Here is a 25287-nt window from a genome sequence, read left to right as displayed (position 1 = left end):
CCTCGGAGCGGGCGGCGGCGGCGGAGGAGGAGACTGAGGAGCAGGATGGCGGCCTCGGCCCTGTACGCCTGCACCAAGTGTACCCAGCGCTATCCCTTCGAGGAGCTCTCCCAGGGTCAGCAGCTCTGCAAGGTCCGTGGGCGCCGGGCGGCGGGCGGGGTCTCTGTCGTAGCCCGAGGGGGCTGGGTGTCCACTGCACTGCAGCCCGGCTCTCTTCTCCGGTGCCTCCAGGATTTGGGAGTCTGGAGCTTGAGGACCTCTTTTCCTGAGGGCCTGGACACCAGCTGGGAAAGAGCCCTGAAGGAGACAGAATCCTGCCCTCTCCCATGAGGGGGCCGGGTCCCTTCCGCGTCCTGGGGTCTCGGGTGGGGCTGAGTGAGGCAGCCACCTGTCTATGCCGCAGAGACCCTGGGGTGGAGATGTTTTCATCTCGGTTTTCTGCCTGGTCTGTCCTCTCCTTCCACGAGGAGGCAGGGGACGGTTTTTGCACTTTCTTGCTAGGAACCCGAAGCCGCAAAGCTGATGGCATCCTTCTTCCCTGTCCAGGAAAGCGAAGCGACTGGTTTGGGAACAGAGTGCTCTGATTTGGAGCCCCTCCCATCCCATTAAAGCTGGGATGCTGTCTGTGAGCAACGGTGTAAAATAATAAGTAGTTTCACATTTAACCAATCCTTGAAATCGGCCTTGACAGCTTTCTTAATTTATCAGTAATACATCCTCTATATTTAATAAAGACAAAGACACCTATGCTTTCCCTAAGGAATTATATTGTGATTGGCCACTTACGTGATAAGTCACCCCCTTCTTTAAGTTGGGGGTCAGTTGTTATTTATGTTTTAAATGTTTGACTAGGTTGGGAAATAGTTTTCTACCAGAAAAGTAAAATTTGAAACTTTAAGATAGATACTAACGTATTGTCTTATTACAGGAATGTCGGATTGCACATCCTATTGTAAAATGTACTTACTGCAGATCAGAATTTCAACAAGAGAGGTTTGTATACTGAACAGTTTTTGATTGTTAAAGACCATGTTATCTGTAAGGAATACTTGGCTGTAATTTCATGTTTGTATTACAGTATTTTTAAAAAGTGGTTTAGCCCATGAATTTTACCTTATAAACCTTATTATAGATGGTGGGAGAGGAAATACCCAAAAAAAGTAACTTTTTTTCATAAATAGACATTAGTTTACATGCGAAGAAATAAAGATTAAATTATACATGAAAAATGTGCAACCTTGCTAATGAAAATGTGGACAAACAATTACCGCTAAAAAAGGTGGGATATTAATGGGCCCAAGGAAAGGTCTGTAATGTTACCAACACTTTTCCTAGAATGAAATCTAGTAACAGCAGCCATTGGAAGAATATCACATCCTCTTTAAAAAGTAGGAGATGCCCTTTTGAGAGTACACAGGAAAGTAGCTTATGAGGACAAAATACAGTTTCATCATAAATGGATGTGGACATCATGACAATGGAGAATGGCCCAGTGGCAGGTTAGATAGGCACTGATAACGTAATGTTGTGTGCATTGATAGTGGTATGTGTCAGGATTTTAGAACTCGATAGGAAACATTAAATTTCTTTTTAAAAAATACGAAATAATATGTATAAAAATATTGAAGTTAATGGAAAAGAAAAGTAGTTCTAAGAAGATCCTAACATTTGTTGAGAGAAAAATAAAATCCTTGATGTCTGTTTAGAGTAGGTTTAAATCTTTGACTCACCCCTTCAGCATCAGGCTAGTTATCTTTGAAAGCTACAGAAATGTGATCATCAGTATATGATTTCCCTTTCAGCAAAACTAACACGATTTGTAAGAAGTGCGCTCAAAACGTGAAGCAATTTGGGACAGTAAGTATTGTTTTATCCTTTCATTTTATTTTGTTATTAGTTAATATTTTCCTCAATGGTGGATATTCTAAAACATACCCATTATTATGTCCTTAAATACTTGAACATACGAAATATTTCAGGGAAGAAATTTTCTGTAAACTGATGGGGAGGTAACCACATTTTTAAAAGCTAAGTTACAGGACCAGTAGATGTCATAATGGTTAAATGACTAGACTCCCATGAAGTTGACTGTAGTTCAAATCCTGAACCTGGTGGCTCTCTTTGCCTCTCTTGGTCTCTCCAGCTAGCACATGTGCCTTATAGCAAAAACCTCTCTTTAAAAGAAAAAAAAAAAAAGGTCAAATTATGTGCACGTTTTATATGTGAAGTTCACTTTTAAATTTATTAACCTTTTTTTTTTTTTAAAGTGAAGCGGATTTTTGCTATAGAGCGCATGGATTTACCGGAGAGAGAGAAAGAGACCCCCAGGGGAGATGGCCATGCCACAGTCCCTTCTCCAGTTTCCTTTCAGGATTTCAGTCACACATGCACATGTGCCCAGTGTAAATTTTAAGTCTCTCAGTCCGGGACTAAGCTGTGGTTGACTTCATGAGAGTCCAGCAACGTAACCATCTGTTGATCCCCTTCATCTTTTAAAGATTCAAATACAGCAAGCTAGGTTATGGAGAACATACTTATCCATAAAGTTTGGAAAATTAAACTTTTTCCCCCCCTTCAGACCTATGTTTGTATAGCTGTATAATTTAGGTATTTATTTACAAAGTCATGATATTCTCCTAGTACAAATTGTCTGGCGTATATTTTATAGTCATTATTGGGATATTACACAGTTATTATTAATAAATGTGCTGACCTTAATGTTTTATGCTATTCTGAAATTAGTTTTGAATATCAAAGAAAATAAAGGTGTACTTGTTATAATTTATGTTGAATGTGTTTGTGCCAGTTTTTTTTAAAGCCGGGAATTCTAATATATATTCCTGGTATGGTAACTATTTGTATATGTTAGTAAATGATACCCTAAATAAGCTAACCAGGATATTAGTTGGTCATTCCCTTAAAATGTGGATACTGGAGACTTTTTTGTGTCTTTATTTTGTTTGAGACCTTTACCATGCTTAACTTTTATAAAACATATGTAAATAATAAATATATTTCTCATAGTGTTACCATTTTAATATCTTAATAGAGTAGTTGTTTCATGGCTCTAGAAATAAATGTTAGTTGAATGAATAGAGGCAAGATAAAATTTTTGACAGAAAACATTTTTACCTATTAGTTTGCTTAATTCATTCCAGAAATATATCAGTAACACTGGGTATGTTTTATGTAGGAAATTTTTCATTTTTTAAAATATTTGAATTAAAGAAAATGTGTGTTTTTTCAGCCCAAGCCTTGTCAGTACTGTAACATAATTGCAGCATTTATTGGTACCAAGTGTCAGCGTTGCACAAATTCAGAGAAAAAATATGGACCACCTCAGACCTGTGAGCAGTGCAAACAACAATGTGCTTTTGATCGGAAGGAGGAAGGAAGAAGAAAGGTATGTCTTATATTTGTCACTTCTTGAAAGTTAATAAAATAAACAAGGTAGAAACTATTTAGCTAATAATAATTAGTAAGCTTAAGATATGATCTATTATTTGGGCTCCTGAAAGCTTATAGATGAAAGTGAAGGAGTGGTTAGTTTTTTTTTTTTTTTCTTTCTTTTTGCTGTAGGGCACATATGAGATAGGGATTGAGAAATCATCCCCGAGGGGGATGGTTATACCACAATCCCTTCTCCATTCTCCTCTTGGAATTTTGGGCATGCACACACATGCGCCCAGTGTGGCTTTTAAGCCTCTGGATCTGTGACTCAAACCATGATCAACTACGTGGGAGTCCAGTGATGTAATCATTACGCCATCTGCTGGTCCTGTTTCGGTTTTTCTCTGTCCACCATGACTTAGTATGTGTGCATGCGTCATTTCTCTGCTGATCAGCATGCACACAGGTCTCCTGTGGTCTATTAATTTCGATTAAGAGGATGACTGTCTCTGAAGGGTCCTACTTGATCTCCCCCACCGCAGCGAATGGACTCTAATTGTAAGACATGCCCCTGTGACATTCATCATGTGAGCAGACAGAAGGTAGAAACGTGATTTTATTTTATTTATTTATTTATTTATTTATTTATTTTGGAGAGGTTTTTGCAATAGGGCGCGTGTGCTTGCCAGACAGAGAGAGACAGAGAGATAGAAAGCGAGAAATCACCCCCCAGGGGGGATGGCCATGCCGCAATCCCTTCTCCTCCATTCTCCTCTCGGGATCTTGGGCACGCACGCACATGTGCCCGGCATGAGTTTAAGCCACCAGGTCCAGGACACGAACCGCAGTCGACTTCGTGGGAGTCCAGCGACATAGCCATTACGCTAACTGCTGGTCCCGTGATTTTATTTTTATAGATTTGGTCTAAATAATTTTGGAAAGAAACCTTCCTCTCCCCAATGACAAGTAAAATTGATTCTCCTTATGTGATGTATGTTCTCTAAAGTTGCCCCAAACCCTGAATTAGTGAATACTGAACCATTGCTCCTAAGGGAGATTAAGGATTAGGTTCTCGTCTCTGGTCATAACATGTTTGGTCATTTGATCAGTACGTAATCTTTGTGATTTTCTGTTCGCTGATACTTGTTTAAAATATATGTTGATTCATTTCATTGAACTTGTGACCAATAGCACTAATGTTGCCTGAACAAAGCTTATCTAACACATTATTTCTCTATAAGGCACATTACACCCTTGAGCTTAGCAATTAAATATACAGCACTTCAGCACTGCTCTTTGGGACCATTTTAGACATCAAAATCATGAATAAAAAGCGCAAAACTTTGAAAAACATGACACCAAGTAGAACATGAAATGGATGCTTGTTTACAGTATGAGAATTAAAATAAGAAGGCCAAGTGTCACCCATTTCACCTCAGCTGGGAACATAGGCTGTCAGGTGACAGTGTTTTTGCCACTCTGCATGTGTGTGAGTGACCACAAAAGTTCATCTACAAGTATTTAGTTTGGGGTTGCAGATAAACTTTACCAAGTAGGCAGATTTGCAAGTGTACAAATAATCAGAATTGACTATTGGATCATTTACACTTTCTTGTCCTATAAATTCACAATATTTTCTTCAGTGGGAAGTATTTTGTCACTGTGAATTAAGAATTCTAGCAAGACTTCATAGAAGTGTATTATTAACTTTTTTTTTCCCATTCTGGAAAATAAGCATAATATTTCTCTCTCCAAATTAAAAATGCCTCAAAACTAATGAAAGCCTACATATCATGCTCACTCCTTTTATTTTCTTCCAAACAAGCTTGTTTCCAAGTATCAGAAAATTCTTTTTTTTTTTTTTTTTTTGGCAAAAATCTGTGAATGTACATATGTATGTGTAGATGAAATAAACTGAAAGTTGAGCACTTATCTTATTTGGTTTTACGTACAGCCAATTTATGAATAATACATCTAATCTAATTACAAATATTTTCCTTAAAGGTTGATGGGAAGTTACTGTGTTGGCTCTGTACTTTATCATATAAGAGAGTTTTACAGAAGACAAAAGAGCAAAGGAAGAGCTTGGGATCATCACATTCAAATTCATCTTCTTCTTCTCTTACCGAGAAAGACCAGCATCATTCAAAACATCATCACCATCATCACCACCATCACCACCGACACAGCAGTAGCCATCACAAGTAAGTATTTTGAAATCAGGTTTTCTAAAATCCTTCCTGGAATTTTAATGTCATATTAGTATTTAGTTCTTGTAAATAATGGCTGTATGTTGGTCTCATTTTCTTCACACATAGTAAGCTTTTGGAATGTCTGAAGCTGTGTCCTCGCCTTACTCAGTGTACAAAAATACACATATGGGTTGTGTTTAGCTGTTTACAAGATGACAAAGATAGGATATTTAAGAAATTTATAAAATTCTATCATGAAGTCGGGACCAGCAGTTAGCAAAGTCAAAATATTAGTTAATATTAGTACTTCAATCACTTAACGTTATTTAAAGCCTTGGTTTTTTTACTTAATTGTTAGAATTTTACTTGTAAATCATATTTACATCAGTTTTCATTAATTTGATTTAGTAAGGAGAACAAATGACTTGGAAATACAATCTTTGGAGAATACATTATAGCCCTATCATTTGTGATTGTAATAGAAACATTCTTAATCTCGGCAGTCCACAAAATATGACAAATAATAGTTTAATGGTACTTGGCCATTTTTTAGAACACACACACACAGGAACCCTGTACACAATCCTTTCTCCATCCTTTAAAGTGACCTGGTAGGGGGAAAAGTTACATAGTAGTAATCTCTTAACACTTAGCATGAGTAGTATAGTTTTTTTAACTGTCCTTTTTAGTTTTTGTGGAAAAATCAAGAACATTAAAAACAGACAAACACAGAAAGCGGGGGAAAAATAAGCATGTACTCCCAATTTCAGAAAAATTTGTTCTTTTCCTAAATTTCTCTATGAATCTTTAAAGTTTCAGGTATTTAAAATACAGCTTTATTTACAAAAACACCTAGGCCCACCCTTTTTGAACATATCTTGTAATTTTGGAGTATAATACAGTTCTGCATAATTAACAAGATTTTATTACAGACTGTACAGAGCACCTGTTATGAGGTTTTATTGAGACACTGATCTGCTACATTGTGTTTACTAAGGTGTATCTGGTACACCACAGTCCAGTGATCTCTAATCTATCTTTGAAAAAAATCTTGTGCCCTTTTTTATCAGAGTTTTTGGTTTAGGGTACATGCGCTTGCCAGAGAGAGAGGGAGAAACAGACAGACAGAAAGCGAGAAATCACCCCCCAGTAGGGAATGGCTACACCACAATTCCTTCTCCATCCTCTTGAGACATTCACACACATGTACCTGCGTGTGCATTAGTTTTAAGCCACTGGATCTGGGACTCAAACTTATCAGCTATGTGGGAGTCCAGCATCTTAACCACTATGCCTCCTGCTGGCCTCATGTTCTGTATGTATCAGAGTACCTCAAGCAACAAAATCTTCCTTGTTTTTGCTTCTTTAAGAAAAAATATGACAAATAGCATATACCATAGCAACATATGTCAGACCTACTCCAGAGATTGTTTGTTCAAATGTCTCTTTCCCCTGTCCTTTACAGATTAAATTTGACTATAAGATGTGAAAGAGCACACAATCAGAGTGTGTTTGTAGAGATCAAATTATATAATAGTAACACAGTGTTTTGAAAACATGACAAATCTCTAAAAAAAGAAGTCAGTATTGACTTAGAATTTCCTTTTCTTTTGATTACTTAAGAAATATAAATATGTTTGTATTTGATGATTATGAACTATTTGATGGAGAGAGACAAAAGGAAAGTGAGAAATCTCCCCTACCCCAGGGAGACGGCCATGTCACAGTCCTTTCTCCGTTCTCCTCAGGATTTTAGGTATGCACACACACACACATGCCCAGCATGATTTTCAAGCCACTGGATCCAGGACTTGGACCACTGACAGCCATGTGAGAATACAGTGCTTAACCCCTACATCATCTGCTGACCCTGTCTACTTAGGGTTTTTAGGAGAGTCTTGAACTTAAAGGGTGTGTGTGCTTGCTGAGAGAGACAGAGAAAGTGAGAAAGAACCTTTACATAGGGTTGGTCACAACACAGTTCTTTATTCCCCATCTCTTCCACCTTTTAGAGTTTTGGTCATGCGTGTACACGTGTGTAACTTGTTTTCCAAGCTGCTAGTTCCCAGACTTGGAACACAGTAAGCCATGTGGATCCAGTCACATTAATCACTATGCTGTTGGCTATTTATTTATTTATTTATTTGGAGAGGTTTTTGCTATAGGGCGCGTGCGCTCGCCAGACAGAGAGACAGAAAGCAAGAAATCACCCCCCAGGGGGGATGGCCACGCCGCAATCCCTTCTCCTCCGTTCTCCTCTAGGGATCTTGGGCACACACGCACACGCGCCCGGCGTGAGTTTTTTTAAGCCACCGGGTTCGGGATGCGAACCGCGGTCAACTACGTGGGAGTCCAGCGACATAGCCATTATGCTAACTGCTGGTCCCAAGGCTATTTTTTAACATTCCATTTTTCTATCTAAATAGTTAAGGTAGCCAGAGTACAGTTATTTCTTGACTTCAGAATTATAGAACCCTGTTGTGCTAGTTCTCATATTTATTTACCCCAACTGTTGGTATGATATTAACCTGAATTGTGAAGATCTGATTAGAAAGAAAATTCAGCCTCTTATCAGTGTACCTTTCTTAAAAGTTTCAGGATGGCTAGTATTGTGATTAAATATATTTTATTCAAATGAGGTTTATTGAATATACAAAAAGTTTATGAAAAAATAGAATTAAGGTATATTTATTTTTATGAAAAATTTGAAATCCATGCAAAGTTTTTTATAATACACATTTTACATGAACTTTTTGAAGACCTCTCATATTTGCTTAGCCTGAAAACTTATATATACTCTTTTTTGGGGGAACAGATTATACACATAAAATTTTATTCCGTGGAGAAAAAATGCTGGTAAACATAGATTGTTAAATAAATGTTATTAGATGTCATTTATGTATTTTTCAGAATCAGCAATCTAAGTCCAGAACAAGAGCAGGGACTATGGAAACAGAGGTAAATATATTAACATATTTTCTAAAGCATTTTGAAAATTTTTTTAAATATGATATTTGTTTACCTTTGTTATTTAGGCTTTAACAAAAGTTAATCAGTTATGTTCAAGAATATTTTAGGGGAAGAATAAGTTATCCAGTGCCGCTGCCCTTTTATTTTAACTATTCTTAATTGTTATTACGTTTGATTTCAGCCATAAATCCTCTGCAGCAATTCAGAATGAAACTCCAAAGAAAAAGCCCAAACTGGAATCTAAGCCATCAAATGGAGATAGGTAAAAATGAATTCCTTTAGTGTTATAAAAATTCAACTTAATTTGAATATTACGATTGATTGCCAGTTATTACTAGATAATAGAATAGAAACATGAGTGTGTCTTCTACATTGACCTTTTTGAGTCACCTAGAAGAGTAAACATACTCAGCTAAAAATTAACTTAATTTTGGCAATAGAAAAGTGGCACTGAACAATGCACTGAACTATGTTCTATTTGGGGAATAAATTTGGGTTTTGAAAAAAAAAAAAAGATCTGAACAGAGGATCTTCTCTTAATTATTCTTCAAAGGAACACAAATCTAATTGTGATATTTTAAATTGACCTGCTTAGAAAATGTTTTTAGATTTAAAATATTATGAGCGTGACTTTGTTTTAGTTCATTAGCCAAGTTTGCTGATGTTACTGTACAAATTGGCTGCCTATTGCTTTACACTAGAAGTATTGACCCCCTAAAAGCTAATACTGAATTATATTTCTGCAGGTGTATGTAATGTGTGCCATTAGTAAGGTAATTTGCCAGTTGCATCCATTTCTGTCAGGTACATATTTTTTTGCATTAGCCTTAAGGATGTTTGTGGAATTGTCTAATTTATGCAATTTGAACACCTGATAACTTTCCTTCTATTTCATTTAACTGTGTTTTACTTTTTTCTTTTTAGTAGCTCTATAAATCAGTCAGCAGATAGTGGGGGAACAGACAATTTTGTCCTTATAAGTCAACTGAAAGAAGAAGTGATGTCACTCAAGCGTCTCTTACAGCAAAGGGACCAGACTATTTTAGAAAAAGATAAAAAGGTAAGTGCATGCTTCACTAAAGTCTAGTAAGATTGATTATGTCTTGCTATTTGCAAGTCTTAATAGACTTTCTTTAATAATGTGGTAATGTTTACTGTGTGTGATTCCTTATAATTGGAATCTAAGCCATCTAATAAAAATGAATAAAAATTGTATTTCAGAGTTTTAGGTCTTAAGAATTGACTGAGAATGGGACTAGCAGTTAGCATAATGTAGTCTACTATGGTTTGAGTCCCGGACCCAGCGGCTTAAACTTATGCCGGGCGCATGTGTGAGCATGCCCAAGATCCTGAGAGGAGAATGGAGGAGAAGGGATTGTGGCATGACCATCCCCTCTGGGGGGTGATTTCTCGTTTTCTGTCTCTATGTCTCTCTCTGTCTGTCCAGTGAGCACACGCACCCTATAGCAAAAACATCTCCAAAAAAAAAAAGAATTGACTGAGAACTAATTAGAATGGTAATAATTTAACATTAGTTTTCAGTAAGCATGTCATTTAAAAATAGGTCTAACATCTTCATGTAAAAATGAGATGTAAATAAAATATAGTATGAACAGAAATTAAATATGATCTTAGATATACTGATCAAAGACTTTATATTAATCCAGATCAAATCATTGTGAAAAGTAAAAATATGGGTATTTCCTGTGTGGTGGTTAGGTTACATCATTTTGTAGGAAATTAAATGCACTTATTAGAATGGTGTTTATCAAGTTAAATCAAAAAGAATATCAAATATGTTTTTTATTTAGTAAAAAGATGAATGTTAATAGAATTATAGATCAATTTAAAGTTTTCTTCTACAAGATCAGGATGGCATAATAGGGAGCAGGTGTAGAGCTGGAAACAAGTTTTGTAGTCATTTAGCTGCACACTAGGTTCAAGTCCCTATTTTAATATTTTTCTGTGTGACTCTGTGTAGAACACTTGCACTTCTTTGGACCTCAGATTTTTTATTTTAAAAATGGGAGAATTGGGGCCAGTGGCGAACAAAGTAGTTAAGGTACTGGACTCCCACATAGTCAACTGTGGTTCAAGTCCTGGAAACCTGTGGCTTGATACTCCACACTGGACATGTGTGTGCCCAAAATTCCAGGAGAAGGGATTGTGGTATGGCTGTCTCCTTTGAGGGGGAGTTTCTTGCTTTCAGTTTCTTTCTCTCCAACGAGCACATGTGTCCTATAGCAGAAATCTCTCAAGAAAAGAAAAGAAATGGGAGAATTAATACAGGCTTGTGCCATGGTTATGATGATTAAATGAAAATACATGGTACTTACTACAGCTCCTAGCGTAGTATAAAGACTTGTGGGTGCTGTGATGGATGTATGCCCATCTCTGAGGGTACAACCTTCTTTTGAACTTATCTCAAGGTCCTAAACAGTGTAGTTTGAGTTACTGTAAATCTCATACAATAAAAGGATATGAAAGATATTCTTATAATATAGATGAGCCATGAACACAAATATTAGTACATATATGAAGTATCAGTCACTCAGTATCCATAGTAGTGCTTGAATATGAGCTGGCTTTTGTTTTTGCCATTCAACAGCTTTTATGTACATTTTTCCACACCTTGATGCTTAGTAGACTTAAATTTAATACATTTGTTTCTGTAAGCAAATTCAAAATATAAAAGTTAAAATTGACATATGAGATCCAGATAGGATAATCATGGTGTCTTTATGGTTCTTTTTTTTTGAAAAATTTTTGCTGTAGGGCATGTGCTTTTGCTGCAGAGACAGAGTCAAAGAGATAGGAAGCAAAAAATCACCCCCAGCCCGGGCGGGAAGGGGGGGATGGCCACACTATAATCCCATCTCCTCCTTTTCCTCTTGGGATTTTGGGTACACATGCATACATGCCCAGCTTGCGTTTAAGCTGCGAGGTCCAGGACTCAGCCAACTACATAGAAGCCCAGCAACGTAACCATTACACCGTCTGCTGGTCCAATGGTTCTTTTGGATTACCAGTATTTTTTTTTTTTAATTACTGAGCTTTTAGAGAAAAAAAAAAATTTTTTTAAAGCGTTATTTAATTTTGGGGACCAGCAGGTGGCATGGTGGTTATGGCGCTGGGCTCCCACATGGCTTACCGCAGTTTGAGTCCCAGACCTGGTGGCTTGCTTTCTCACTTTCCCTCTCCCTCTCTGTCTCTCTGGTCAAATTAAAATAATAATAAAATTAAGTAAATCTTTAAAAAATTATTTAATTTTATTGTTATTATTATTTTAATTCCTATAGGGCATGTGCACCCACTAGAGAGAGACAGAGAAAGATGTATGGAAAGTGAGAAAGCAAATCACCAAATCCAGGACGTAAAATGTGGTTGGCCATGTTGGAGTCCAGCGCCTTAACCATTATGCCACCTCCTGGCTCCCTAGGAGAATGTTTGTGTTTTGTTTTGGTTTTGGTTTTTGCTATAAGGCACATGTACTGGCCAGAGAGACAGAAAGTGAGAAATGACACCCCCCCCACGCCCCAGCAGGGATGGCCATACCACCATCCCTTCTCCATTCTCCTCTCAGGATTGTAGGCACATGGGACCAGCAGTTAGTGTAATGACTATGATGCTGGACTCCCACTTAGTCAACCGTAGTTCAAGTCCCGGACCCGGTGGCTTAAACTCACGCCGGTCGCGTGTGCATGCGTGCCCAAGATCCCGAGAGGAGAATGGAGGAGAAGGGATTGCGGTGTGGCCATCCCCCCTGAGGCGTGATTTCTCGCTTTCTGTCTCTGTCTCTCTCTGTCTTTCTGGCGAGCGCATGCGCCCTATAGCAAAAACCTCTCAAAAAAAAAAAAAAAAAGGATTGTAGGCACAAACACACACACACGCTTGGTGTGAGTTTCAAGCCACCAGGTCCAGGACTCAAACTATGGTCGACTATATGGGAGTCCAGTGACATAACCATTATACCAAGTACTCGTCTGGAACATGCAAATATTTAAAGCTTGTATAATAAGGAACATTTAAAAATACTACCTGAAGCAGAAGCCATGTTTCTGCATGGTTCTTATAATGAAATTACTTGATTACTTAGTTTTAGTTTGAAGTCATGAGATTTTGCTTTTATATGTCATTTATATTTATAAAAAAACAAACTCATGTGACCTTTGCTTCCTCAAACCACTGATTTTTTTCTTATGTTTGTCTAACTTAGATTAAATTTTACCTTACCTCCCTTTTTTCATTCCATGTTAATTGTAGTTTAGTGCTTTTGTTCTCCATTTTTACCTCAAATGTTGTTAGTTAAATAAGGTCATTGCTCTTTATGCTTTCCCAGTGGGAAACCTTTTTCTTCTTGTCAAAAGATTATTTTTAATCTGAAGCAGTTTTAAATGTTTACTTCATTTTTATTAATGTGAAGTACATTTTAATTGAAGCATTTTCCAAGGTAATAGCCATTACGTTTATCTGTTGGCATACAAGTTGCCAAATTCTGTGTCCTCTGGATCCATTTTTATTTATTTGTTAAAGGCTACTTCTCGAAAGTGTTGATAGTCTGGTGTTACATTAACGTTAAAATTATACTACAGTAAACCAGATAGGGCATACATTTCAACAAGACAAATTCTAGACAGGTTATAAAAGGTACATTGCTATTAATGTCTTCCATAATGAAGTATGCGTTTATTATGAAGACTATTGAAAATGGTGTACATTTGTGCGTATGTATTATATACATAATAGACCTTTTCTTTTACTCTCATAGTTAACTGAACTGAAGGCAGACTTCCAGTACCAAGAGTCAAATTTGAGAACAAAGATGAACAGTATGGAAAAAGCTCACAAAGAAACTGTGGAGCAACTTCAGGTAAAGGCATTATTTACATAAAACATTTAGCATAAACAAAGAATGCTAAACTTGGGTAATAACATTCATTGATTTAGACTTGGTAACAGTATCCCTATTTCGTTTGTATTTGATGTGTTTTCAGATGTGATTTTGACTTTATAATAGTTTTTAATCCTGATCCCATTAAAAGTTACTGTTCAAAATAAATCACTTGAAAGGTGATTTTTACATTACTCCTGTAAACTTTGGCCTAACCTTCAAATGGGATTTTTAGAGGAAGTTATTATTGTGATACATTCAGTTATTATTAGGCTAAAAGCAAACGATTCACGAAATTAAGTCGAAAATAAGGTCTTTAGTAATAGGCATTCTTTCTAGTTCCCTTCAAGTAATTGGAAGGGAATTAGGTGATTCTTAGGGACCTCCAGTGCAGGAAATTTATGCTGCATGCAGTAATTCAAGGCAGAGTGTATTATTTAACCTGTGTATTGTGATTTACACTAGCCTGACAGGGTTCTGCTAAATGCCAACAACTTGTGAACCATGTCAACCTCAGAGTACTGCAGAGGTTATTAGGCAGACTTAAGCGTATAGAACAACTGCATGGGGAAGTCGAGAGTCCCGCAGTAACAGAGTAGTACCTGATGTTGGTAGGCAGAGATGGTGAGCACCCCATGTGTGTACAGATCATTCTGTTATTAAAGCGTGTTCTCAACTAAGTTTCATAAATCTAGAAATTGGACCACACTAAATTAATGACATGTTCTGTCTGATTTATACATTCTGACGTTTGTAAAATTAATCTTTCAGTAATAAGATTAAGGTTAAGAAGGTTTAAGTTTCAAAAGCATAGAAGATGCCAGCACACAAACTTCAGACTTGATGGGAGAGTACAGCTTGAGGAGAAAGGGATTCATAGGGTTCTGTATCAGTAACCCCAAGGGATATTTGCTATTTTTTTCTTCTAGTTTTCCTCTCTTCCTACTTGTTTGCTAGTAGCCTAAGTTAAGTAAAGTTTACAGACCTGCTGAATTTGAGATATGGGTTGCCTGGATTTAACCCGGATCTTAGGGTTAAAGAATTTTGAAGAAGAATTTCACACAGAGTCTGGGACGTAGTAGGCATTCAAATAGTTGGTTGAATGAGTGGTGATTTATCAAATTGTCCCAGCTTTCCTCTGTCCTGAGAGATTTCCCATATCACATCTTAGACTTCTTGTACATTAAATCACGGGGGTTTTTTTTTTTTTTTTTTTTTTTTTTTTCTTCCCCAGATCTACTATCAAGTGTTAGTATGATACTTTTTTTCCCTCATTAAGTTATTAATGCTGAATGAATGAGTACCTGGAACAAAGTCTTAGGTGTGATGACCTCTGATTAAATGTGGTTAACCGGTTCTGCAGTAAATCCTGAATGTGGTCACAGAATAGCTCCAAGTGGTACTTAGAAATGATTTAACTTTGTATCTCCAACTGTAAAAAAGAAAGCCTTTTTTATAAGCCATAGTTGCAAGCACAGTGTCCTTTTGACTTAGCCAGATTGGCGTCTTAAGCCTGTCCCCTCTTGGTTGATAGCTGAAGTTTTATATAATAACAGTCGTAATTAATATTTATATGGAAGTAGAACATTTTCTGGGCCAGCCGTGGTGTGGTGGATAAGGCACCAGGATTCCACATGGCTGATTCGGCTGTTTGAGTCCAGGACCTGGCAGCTTGAAAAACATGCTGGGCCCTTGTGTGTACACGCCCGCAGTGCCAAGAGGAGTTGTGACGTAGCCATCTTCATGGAGGGGAGGGTACTTCTCACTCCCCTACCTCTTTGTCTCACTCCTGTGAGCATATGCACCCGATAGCAAAGTTTCTTTAAAAAAAAATTAAGAATTTTTTCAAGTTTAAAAAGTAGGACATTTTCAACATGACTTTACATATAGTATCTTAATTACTCCTTAAAATAGCCGACTTAAATGGTATTCCCATTTTACAGATGAACTTGGCACACAATTAGTGGCATAGAAACCTACATCTTCTGACACAGGTTTGCTGTACTTTCCCCTGCTCCCATCACCTCAGGTTACTCAGGTTTTCTCTTCATGCTTGTTTTCAGGCCACTTCCCTGTATCTTGGGTTATTGCTAGAGATATTCTGGCACATTTCTGTCACAGCTAAGTGCTGTCTTTTTACCCCACTCCCTTTAGCAGCCAGAGTACTAGTAGGATTCTCATCTAAGGTGAGTAAACAAAATTAAAATTTTTGTTTTTATGTGATAAGGAATTGAACCCTGTAACACAAAATTTTATTCTGATAGCTCATAAAATATTTTTAATTACCAGGCCTGGGAATAAGCTTTGAACATTACATGAAAAATTGTCTAAAACACACCCCTAAAACACACCAAATTATTTATAATAGTAAGAATACGAAACAAAAATACTACCATTTGTTTAATAAGTGGCTAAAAGGAGAAAGGGAGCTAACATTTGCCTACTCTGTCCTACTGTGAGTGCCTACTATGTACCAGTTCCTGTGTTAGGCTAAGTGCTTTATATATTGGATTAGTCCTTTTAAGTCATTTCTAGGTGAATGGTGGAGTTTGTTTTTCAAATAAAGGGGTATGCTTGTTTCCATAGCAGGTCAGTGGCAGATCTAGGATTTAAAGGAGGATCTATACGACTCTTAATCCCGTTAGTTTTTTTTCCTTTGGGCCAACATGTCTAAACATTTTTAACCTTATTGATTAAGAGTTTAAAATAATTTCATTGGCTTTTGCATAGTACATACTAAAGAAATTTATTTTAGGGAAACCTATTTAAACTTAAAATGTGTATATGTTTAAATATTGTACTACAAAAAGTTGTTTATGTTACTCAAATTAGAAAAAGACAGAATTGGACTTGGGTCCATTTAACAGGGTATACACTGTTGATTTATCTTTTTTAAAATTAATTATTTATTTATTTTAATTTGACCAGAGAGGGACAGTGAGAGGGGCGGGAGGGAAGGGGAGGAGTGAGAAAGCAATCCACCAGATCTGGGGCTCGAACCATGGTCAGCCATGTGGGAGTCCAGCACTCTTAATTACCATGCCACCTGTGGGCCCCACTGTTGATTTATCTTAAAGACCTTTCTTATGCAACTTATCAATAAAAAATGTGTTAGTGATGTCATTAGGGAACTATATGTATAAATGCAGACTGAAAATTAGCTACTTAAGCATTGAAATGAAAAATTGCTTTCAAGACTTGATTTTTGAGTTAGAATATGAAAATTATAAATGCATTGACTTTTACTTTTTAATTAATGATAATTGAGAAAAGATAATTTGAAGGTTTCAGTATTTAAACATTTGGCATGTCAGTGTAAACATTTTTTATATAAATGTAACTTACAGATCTGTGGAAGTCTCTTTGAAGCAAATTTGCAGACAGTTTTTTTATATGCCCTGCATTTATTTGTATTTTAAATTTGCCTCTTAATGTTTTTTTTTTTTGAGAGTTTTTCGCTATAGGGCGCGTGTGCTCGCCAGACAGTCAGAGAGAGACACAGAGACAGAAAGCGAGAAATCACCCCCCAGGGGGGATGGTCACACCGCAATCCCTTCTCCTCTATTCTCCTCTCGGGATCTTGGGTATGCCCACACATGCGCCCGGCGTGAGTTCTAAGCCACCGAGTCTGGGACGCGAACCACGGTCGAGTACGTGGGAATCCAGTGACATAGCCATTACGCTAACTGCTGGTTCCCACCTCTTAAATTTTTTATTTTTAGCCAGTGAGTCTGTTATAAATTAAATAACAAGTAGCTGGCAATTAATTAAAAAACTTAAAGATGGACATTGGCCAGCTGAGAAATAGACTGATTATTATGAATGTGGTGTTTGTTTTCCCTAATTGCCAGGCATTCTCATCAATTTGCTTTCCAAGCTTCTCAACTATTAATTCTTTTCTATTTGATGATTTCTAAATTTGAAGTTTAAAAATTTGGTTTCTGAATTTGTATTTGAAGCACTTCATTACCACCTTAGTTATCTGATAATCATTGAGTACAAAATTTCTGTTAATCATGCACCTAAACAAAAAATGATTTGATTTGGACAAATAAGATAGCACCAAGAATATTTGCATTTTGGAGGTCATAGTGTTAATTAAGAAGAGTCTGACTGGAAAGAGTGAGGGGGTAGAAGTGAGTAGCCTGGGAAAGTTTTATATTTTATGAAACCACTTTATGGTGGCATGTGTAGAGGAGGGTTTTTAACTGTGCATACAAAAGTGGAATAGAAGATGCACTGAGGTTAAAAAGTGTCTCAAAAAAATCTTGAAACCTGTGGCATAAACCAGAGAATATTTTTAAAATTTTAATTTTAGGGGAGTGTTCAGGTACATTTCTTTCCTTATTTTGGCTCAGAAACCTCAGACATGCTTGATCACTATGTATTTGTATATACAGGCCATCCTTATTTAAATTTCCACAGCTAAGAGACTGCATAGGGTGGCAAAGGTAGTCAGAATATGAAAGTACTCATCGAAGGTCCTTACTTACACACTCCTCTTCACTAAACACTGGTGCTCATCATAGTACATTGATCGGCTGAAGGACAATGATTTTGCTAGTGGTGAATGAGACATTTGATAAGGAAGTGCAAATTCAGGCAACTCATGAAATTCTGAACCTTGCCTGCCAAAATTTGGAATTTTTCTGAAATTGAAGACAGTGATGATTTAGAACTGCCCGATCACTCTAAAGCCAGTGCCAAGTGACTGTGGCAATTGGGGCCAGCAGGTGGCATGTGGTTAAAGGCGTTGGACTCCCACATGGCTGAGCACGGTTCAAGTCTCGGAACTGGTGGCTTGCTTTCTCACTTCCTCTCTCTTTCTCTCTTTCTCTCTCTCTCTCTCTCTGATCAAACTGGAAAAAAATAATGATAATAAATAAAAGTTAAATAAAATACTTCTTTTAAAAAAAATGACTATGTGGCAATTAAAGTAACAAAAAATAGTATGAGAAGAGGTGTTTCTAATGGGTGCTTTATAAAGAAAGTCTTTTTTTTTTTTTTTTAAGTGACTTAGTGTTTGTTCTATCAGAAGGGTAAACATTGAATGAAAGACCTTATACAACTTGCTGGGAAATAGTCCTCTGAAATGAACCCTTGATTCATTATTTGATTTTATTTATTACAAATCACAACCTTCATAATTTTTCCTTGCATGTTTTTATGATAAAGGGCTATTTTTTTTTTCTTATCTAAAAATTTGGACCTTGTTTTAAATTAATTCACTTTGTTACTTTTTATATATAAACAATTGTATCTTTAGACAGCAATTATATTAATACTGACATTTACAAAGGGAATTGATAATCAATCTAGAATTTTCCTTTAATTCCAAAAAGATGAAACTAAATACACCTCTTTCATTTAATCTGTTAGTAGTTTGGTGAGCTCTTTCATTATATAAATGAAAATAATTGTTGAATAAGTAATATACTTCCTCTTGACTCCTAGTAATATTTCAAACATTATAATCTGGAATATTTTGTCTTCTACAGGCCAAAAACAGAGAACTACTCAAACAGGTTGCGGCATTGTCAAAGGGTAAAAAGTTTGACAAAAGTGGAAGCATACTAACATCTCCTTGAGAAAGTAATTTGTTTATTGTTTCTGCAGTGTAAATTTGGGGGAAAAAATTCTGTGACGCTCTTAAATTCTGTGTAGTGGAAAAATATTTTTACACACCAAATGAATTGGCGTGTTTCCTATTCACTTTTGTAACTGATATATAGCATTTTTAAGTTGTAAACATTCAGATAAAACTTCAACTGGTTTGAAGTGACTTTTTAATTATTTGATACCCAGGAACTTTCTTGCCAGCAATAGTATTAAACAGTTGTAAAGGAGTACATGAGTAGTGCTCTTCATAAAATGCAACATGCAATAACAGAGTAGGTATGATTTTAAGAAGTCCAAGCAGCAGGGTTTTTTCTTTCGCTGTTTTACACTATGCTAATTTCAGATAGTTTTCAATTTAGAAATATAAAAACTTTTAAACAAGGAAAATGGTGAACACTGGTTTTTGGGGGATTGTTGTTTTTACTTTGCATCAACATGAATTTAGGAGAATCATGGTGCTTTTTATTAAATGAACTTCAAAGTATATGTAAATATGTTTTTTAAAAGTTACATCATTAACATTAGTTAGCAAACCTAGCATTTTCATTATTGGCATAGGAATTCAAATTTCTTGTACAGTATCCACGGTAAAATGTGTTTTGTTTTGTAAAAACTACTGTAGATTTTTACTTACAAGTGCCTTTTTGCCACCTAATGTTTTTATTTATAGGAATGCTGATCTTTTGTACATAGTTTGTTTTAAAATCATGTTTAATAAATGTTTGTATATAAATGCATATGTACAGAAGCCTATTTCAAAAGGAAATCAAAGTTGCTAGTAAAATGTCTGAAGTTCCATTAAGAACTGATAATGCATAGACTTTAGATGATTTGTAGTTTGTTTTTGTGTGGTAAGGGAAGCTATTGGTCACAGAATTCATTTAATTATGTCAAAATACTTCCCCAAAGATTTAATTTTAAATCATTTTTAATAGAGTAAGTTTATTTTTTATGTCATGGCTTCACATTTATATTTCACAAGTTAACATGTTTTCCTTTTTTATATATATAAAAGTTCTTAAAATAATGTTTTTACAGTGGTCCATGTATCTGCTTTTCCTATAACGTGTGGTTATCTAAGTTAATATTTATATCTGCCATACTTAATTTGTAAATTGAAAGCAAATCTGGAAAAAAATTTTGAACTTTTTAATCTGTGATTACCTTTCAATAAATTGGAATCTACTGTAAGATTCAGGCACTATTTATAATAAATTGTCTCAAAGTGTTTTAAATCATCTATAAAAGATTGAGGTGGAGTGGGATAGTTATGTGAATCATTGACTCTGTTCTGATCCAGTGGTTTTTGACTTTTATGGAATTGATCTAATATCAGCTTAGACTTTTACTTCAATTTTAAAGCCTGAGGCATTGCTGGATATACTATATAGAGTGAAAGAGTTTCTTCTGTGGAGATTTATGGGCAAAGATAAATTTGTTTCAACTAATATAAGTTTAAAAGGTTTTGTTTTTAGGCAGGTGTTGACTATGAATGTCATAACAGATATAGGCCTTCTTAAGAACATATTATTATAACAATTTTTTTTAACGTGTCTTGTATTTCAATAGACGTTTTCTATAATTGCTCATTATAAAGTGATACCAAATAGTTCTTTGTCCAATTTAGAAACGTAGGATAATTTTCAAGTGAGAGTAAAAGATTGAGTCAGTCAGACTTGGAAAAATTAAACCATTTTATTTTTATGAGATTACTCTTAAATTTAGTACTTTCAACAATGAGAAATAATGCCTTAACCTGGATTTTAATATTTGCAAGATTTGCTAAATTCATAAGATAATCATTTTTCTTTAAGATTTATAGTGTTTTATATTGTAGTTTCATAGTCATTTGTCAATCCACAGTGGTCATTATGGTTTTTTAAGTAAATTGTAGTAGTTCTTATACTTTGTTGGAGATGCTACAAAAGAAATGTGCGCCCTCACATCCCTACCCCCACTTTAAAAATTGAATCAGCCTAAACAATTAAGTTTTGTAAATTCGGAGGCTAAACTATTTGAGAGGCTTTACAGTATTTAGCCCTAATTAAATACCCTCTTATTCTGTGACTTTATAACTTAAATTTTTTGCAGTTATGTAAACTTAGTAATTCTGTCCCAGTCCTGAATCTGTAGTGTATTGACATAATAAGCTGATACTCTTTAAATGTGGACCTGTAAAGAGATACTATGGTGTGCCGTATTGTGCTTTTAGCCTGTTTTCTGCTATTAATTAGCGTTTACCAGTGAGGGTCATTTTGGCTCAAGTTATTTATGTTAAAAGCCTGTTAATATTGCAGTCCTTTTTAGGATGTATTGGTCTGAATATGCATTCTGCAGTGAACCTGTTACGCTGTTCACATGTATAGACTATTGAAATACTGTACTTGTACACATCTGACTGTTGACATTTTGTACTTTTTCTAAATCCAATATTTCACAATAAAAACTTCTCAAAAGCTTTGCACTAGTTTCCAATTGCTGCTGTAACACATTACCAAAAACGTATTGGCTTAAAAGAACAAAAATGAACTCTCTTAGAGTTCTGGAGGCCAAAGTCCAAAATCAGTCTCACTGGCTAAAGTCAAGGTGTGGGCAGGGTGGGTTTCTTTGGGAAGCCCCAGAGAATTTGTTCCATTCCCTTTTTTCAGCTTCTATTACATTCCTTGTATTCTGTGAGCCCATTGACCTTTCCATCATCTTCAAAGGTGAAAGCCATATCTCTGCTACTGATAACGGCCTTCTCATACTGTAGCACCTGTCTCTCCCTCTTTATAAGGACTCTCTGAAGACATCGTTGGAAACACTTGGATGTACAGGCTAATCTCCCCATCTCCAGCCCTTTAACTTAATCACAGCTGGAAAGTCCCTTTTGTCATATAAAGTAATGTATCCGCAGGTTCCAGAGGTCAGGGTATGGACATTTTGGAGGGATCGTTGTTGAGCCTTCCAAAGTGACACCTACTTTCTCACCATTTTCCCTGTATGGCATCCTAAAACAGTGGCTCAGGCCGCAAATTAGAAACTTTTCCTTTCTGTTTAAGACTATAGTGCAATAGTTATTTTTCTGGGAGAAAAATACACAATTTTATTTAATTGAGCTAATATTTCAAAGCAACAAAGCATATCGTACTATGTATAGCTGAGTTTTTGAAAACTTTAAAACATGACTGGTACCATGCTAGATTGTTTGAAAGGAAACAAGTTGAAGACATGATCCGTTAAGTAATTTACAGACTAGTTGGGAAGACAGTACATGGAAAAAAAATAGCTTTTAAGAAGAGCCTTCTGGGCTCAGCAGTTGGCGTAATGACTATGTCGCTGGACTCCCATGGAGTCGACCATGGTTTAAGTCCCAGACTTGGTGGCTTGAACTCCTATCAGGAGCGTGTACATGCGTGCCCAAGATCCCAGAGGAGAATGGAAGAGAAGGGATTGCAGCGTGGCCGTCCTCCCGCCCGGGGGGGATGTGGGGTGTGTGTGTGATTTCTCCTTTCTGTCTCTCTGTCTCTGTCTTTCTGACGAGCGCACGTGCCCTACAGCAAAACAAACAAACAAACAAACAAAAAAAAAATAGCCTAAGGATTAGGAAGGTATGGTCTAAGTTACTGATTTCCCAAGCCAGTATGCATCAGAGTTACCAGGAGGGCTTGTTCAGCACATCGCTGGGCCTTACACCTAGTTTCTGAATCAGTAGGTTTGAGATAGTGCCCAAGAATGAGGGTTTTTTTTTTTCTTCCCATTGGCCGGGAAGTTCAAGATCAGGATTTCTATGTGTAGTATGCCCTGGATGGTGAGGGCCCTTTCCTCACTGTTTCCTCACATGGAGGAAATCACGAGGTGGCTCTCTGGGTCTTCATTTATAAGGGCACTAGTCCCAGTCATGGGGGAAGATTTGAAGATTCCTTATAATTGAATCACCTCAAAGCCCCATCTTTTTTTTTTTTTTGGAGAGGTTTTTGCTATAGGGCACGTGCACCAGACAGAGTCAGAGAGACAGAAAGCGAGAAATCACCCCCCCAGGGGGTATGGCCACGCCGCAATCCCTTCTCCTCCGTTCTCCTCTTGGGATCTTGGGCACGCATGCACACGCGCCCGGCATGAGTCTTAAGCCACCGGGTCCAGGACGCTAATCGCAGTTGACTACATGGGAGTCCAGCGACATAGCCATTATGCTAACTGCTGGTCCCCCATCTTTCTTTTTTTTTCTTAATTTCTCCACAGTGAGAGAAAGTGAGAAAGTACTACCTCTTCACCCTTGCCTCCTACCCCCCAGGCAAGGATGACCATGCTGCATTCCCTTCCTAGCCTGCCTTCTCTCTTCTCGCAGGATTTTGAGCAGACACACATGCATGTTTGTGCATGTACCTGGGATATTTTCTAAGGTCCAGGACTTAAACCTAACAGCCATGTGGGATTCAGCCACCTTAACCACCACGCTATCAACTGGCCCGGCCCAATTTCCAATACCATCATCTTGGTGATTAGGATTTAATTTATGAATTGGAGCACGTGGGGAAGGGTATACACAAACATTCAGGTCATACTACCTGTTCCACCCAAAACCGTAAAATAGTTTAATCCGAGCCTAAAAGACCTTGACTTTAAAGCAGGTCTTTATACCACACTGTGACTTGTATGGCTCATCAGTGATGCATCTGTTCCTGCCCCTCTTTTCTTCTTTAAATTCTGTAAATTAAAGAGGGAACAAAATGCATTTAAAACGTTTTACCTTTTTTGCTAAAATTCCTACCTATGTCCACTAGAGGGAGGGCTTCACTGCCAAATAATACCATGCGGTATTTTTTTTCACTTGCTGCTAAGTCACAGGCATCATGATAACAAGCATTCTCATGGTTACTCTACAACGGAACGTTGTGTTACTCATGGTAACCCATTTTCAGAAGCATTTAGTTTGCCACAATTCCATTTTATATGTGGTGGGTTTTTTTTCTCAGTTCAGTCAATTGATGAGTGCAATAAACATGAGTTTAAAATTTTGATTTTATCCTTGGACTAATTGTTTTGAATTCAAAAATACTGTTTGATTGTTGTTTTAAATATTTCAGTAAAGGTTGATTTTGTGTGTGTGCACTTTTTCCCCCACTAGAGCCAGTCCTATTGATGCACTATGTACATTTATTTGGTCTGTCCTTCATCTGCCTGTGTGGGAATTCCTTTACCGTCTATGAGGGGCAACAGAACAGTTGGAATCAGCAGTCGTAAGTCAGAAACCCTCCATCTCCATCTGAACTGTTGTCTCCTAGAGACTTGACGTGGACACTGCGTTATTGAACTTGTCTTTATCAGTGTACCCTGCAATCCTACAGCTATGTGATACAGAGCCTGTGCAGCCGTGGATGATGGCCTGAGGCATCGAGCTCTCACTGGCCTAGAAATGGTGTGCTTTGAATCAAGCTATTATGTCTATTGGATGGCTCCTAAATGATCATTTCTTTGTAGATTTGCTCATTTTTTTCGCACTTCATGTGAATGAATTTTTCTTTTTAGAGAGGGTTATTAAACCTTCCTTATACGTTAATGAGACAGTGTCTTTTGGGAATCAGGAACTCATATGGGCTGGCCCATTTGGTTTTTATTGGGGAACCCCCTCCCCATTTTATAGTTTTAATTTCCAGTGTGGCTGTAAAAATCCTTTGTCCTTCACCTATATGACAGCTAACCAGTTGGGGTGCCCTTGGTTGATTTTCTTTGATAAAATTACTAACTCTTCAAATGTTTTCTAGTGAATAGCAAAAATTGTTGAGTCACTGAGCCAAATGTTTTAACATGCATTAGCATTCTGAATAACCAACCTGGCATGCTGCAACTTATTCAATGTACACAGTTTAGGAGATGCCTGAAAAGTAGTGAGTGAAACTGGAAATGGTGATGGGTTGGAACAGGTGTGAGGAGTTAACTTGAGAAACCTGGAGAGCATATGAGAGGAATGTGGGGCATTGAAAAAGGTGGGTTTCAGGCAGAAATTCATAAATATCAAAGAAATGAATAAACACCCAAAGCTGCATAATTACAGCATCCTACTTTTGCTTATGTTAAAATGACTTTATAGATGTCTGACTTAATCTGAAGTAATGGCATAGCCATGCTTCGAATCTTCATTCTTATTACATCATTTTCAAATAGATTTAAGTTCTTTGATAATATGCATTTTATTAATACAAACTAAGATTTTAAAATGGCTGTAGGAACTCGTACTTTCTTTAG

At 36.8% G+C, this 25287-nt stretch overlaps 1 protein-coding gene across 4 annotated transcripts; it reads left to right on the top strand.

Annotated features, from left to right (window-relative positions):
• Positions 1 to 6: 6 nt before the first annotated feature.
• FAM76B (family with sequence similarity 76 member B) lies at positions 7 to 20350 on the top strand. 4 transcript variants are annotated; one of them, XM_006162582.3, is made up of 11 exons: positions 7 to 132; positions 929 to 993; positions 1803 to 1857; positions 3248 to 3403; positions 5395 to 5594; positions 8493 to 8540; positions 8734 to 8814; positions 9480 to 9612; positions 13321 to 13422; positions 15507 to 15629; positions 18942 to 20350. In XM_006162582.3, the coding sequence occupies exons 1-11, from the start codon at positions 46 to 48 to the stop codon at positions 19029 to 19031; spliced, it is 1140 nt and encodes a 379-aa protein (XP_006162644.1). In that variant the 5' UTR covers positions 7 to 45; the 3' UTR covers positions 19032 to 20350. The 4 variants fall into 4 exon arrangements, with proteins under 4 accessions (XP_006162644.1, XP_006162643.1, XP_027621812.1 ...); XM_006162581.3 differs by having other exon boundaries at positions 9477 to 9612; XM_027766011.1 differs by lacking the exon at positions 15507 to 15629.
• Positions 20351 to 25287: the final 4937 nt, after the last annotated feature.

Source organism: Tupaia chinensis, unplaced genomic scaffold (genome assembly GCF_000334495.1).
Source record: "Tupaia chinensis unplaced genomic scaffold, TupChi_1.0 Scaffold140218_1, whole genome shotgun sequence".
NCBI classification, from domain to species: Eukaryota; Metazoa; Chordata; class Mammalia; order Scandentia; family Tupaiidae; genus Tupaia; species Tupaia belangeri.
The sequence above is the reverse complement of the archived record's forward strand: the minus strand, read 5'-3'. Positions and strand labels throughout refer to the sequence as shown.

Coding starts and splice junctions, on each gene's coding strand:
- FAM76B (XM_006162581.3), top strand. CDS start 46: ATGGCGGCCTCGGCCCTGTACGCCTGCACCAAGTGTACCCAGCGCTAT. Junction 1,858..3,247: donor ACGTGAAGCAATTTGGGACA/GTAAGTATTGTT, acceptor GTGTTTTTTCAG/CCCAAGCCTTGTCAGTACTG. Junction 9,613..13,320: donor TTTTAGAAAAAGATAAAAAG/GTAAGTGCATGC, acceptor TTACTCTCATAG/TTAACTGAACTGAAGGCAGA.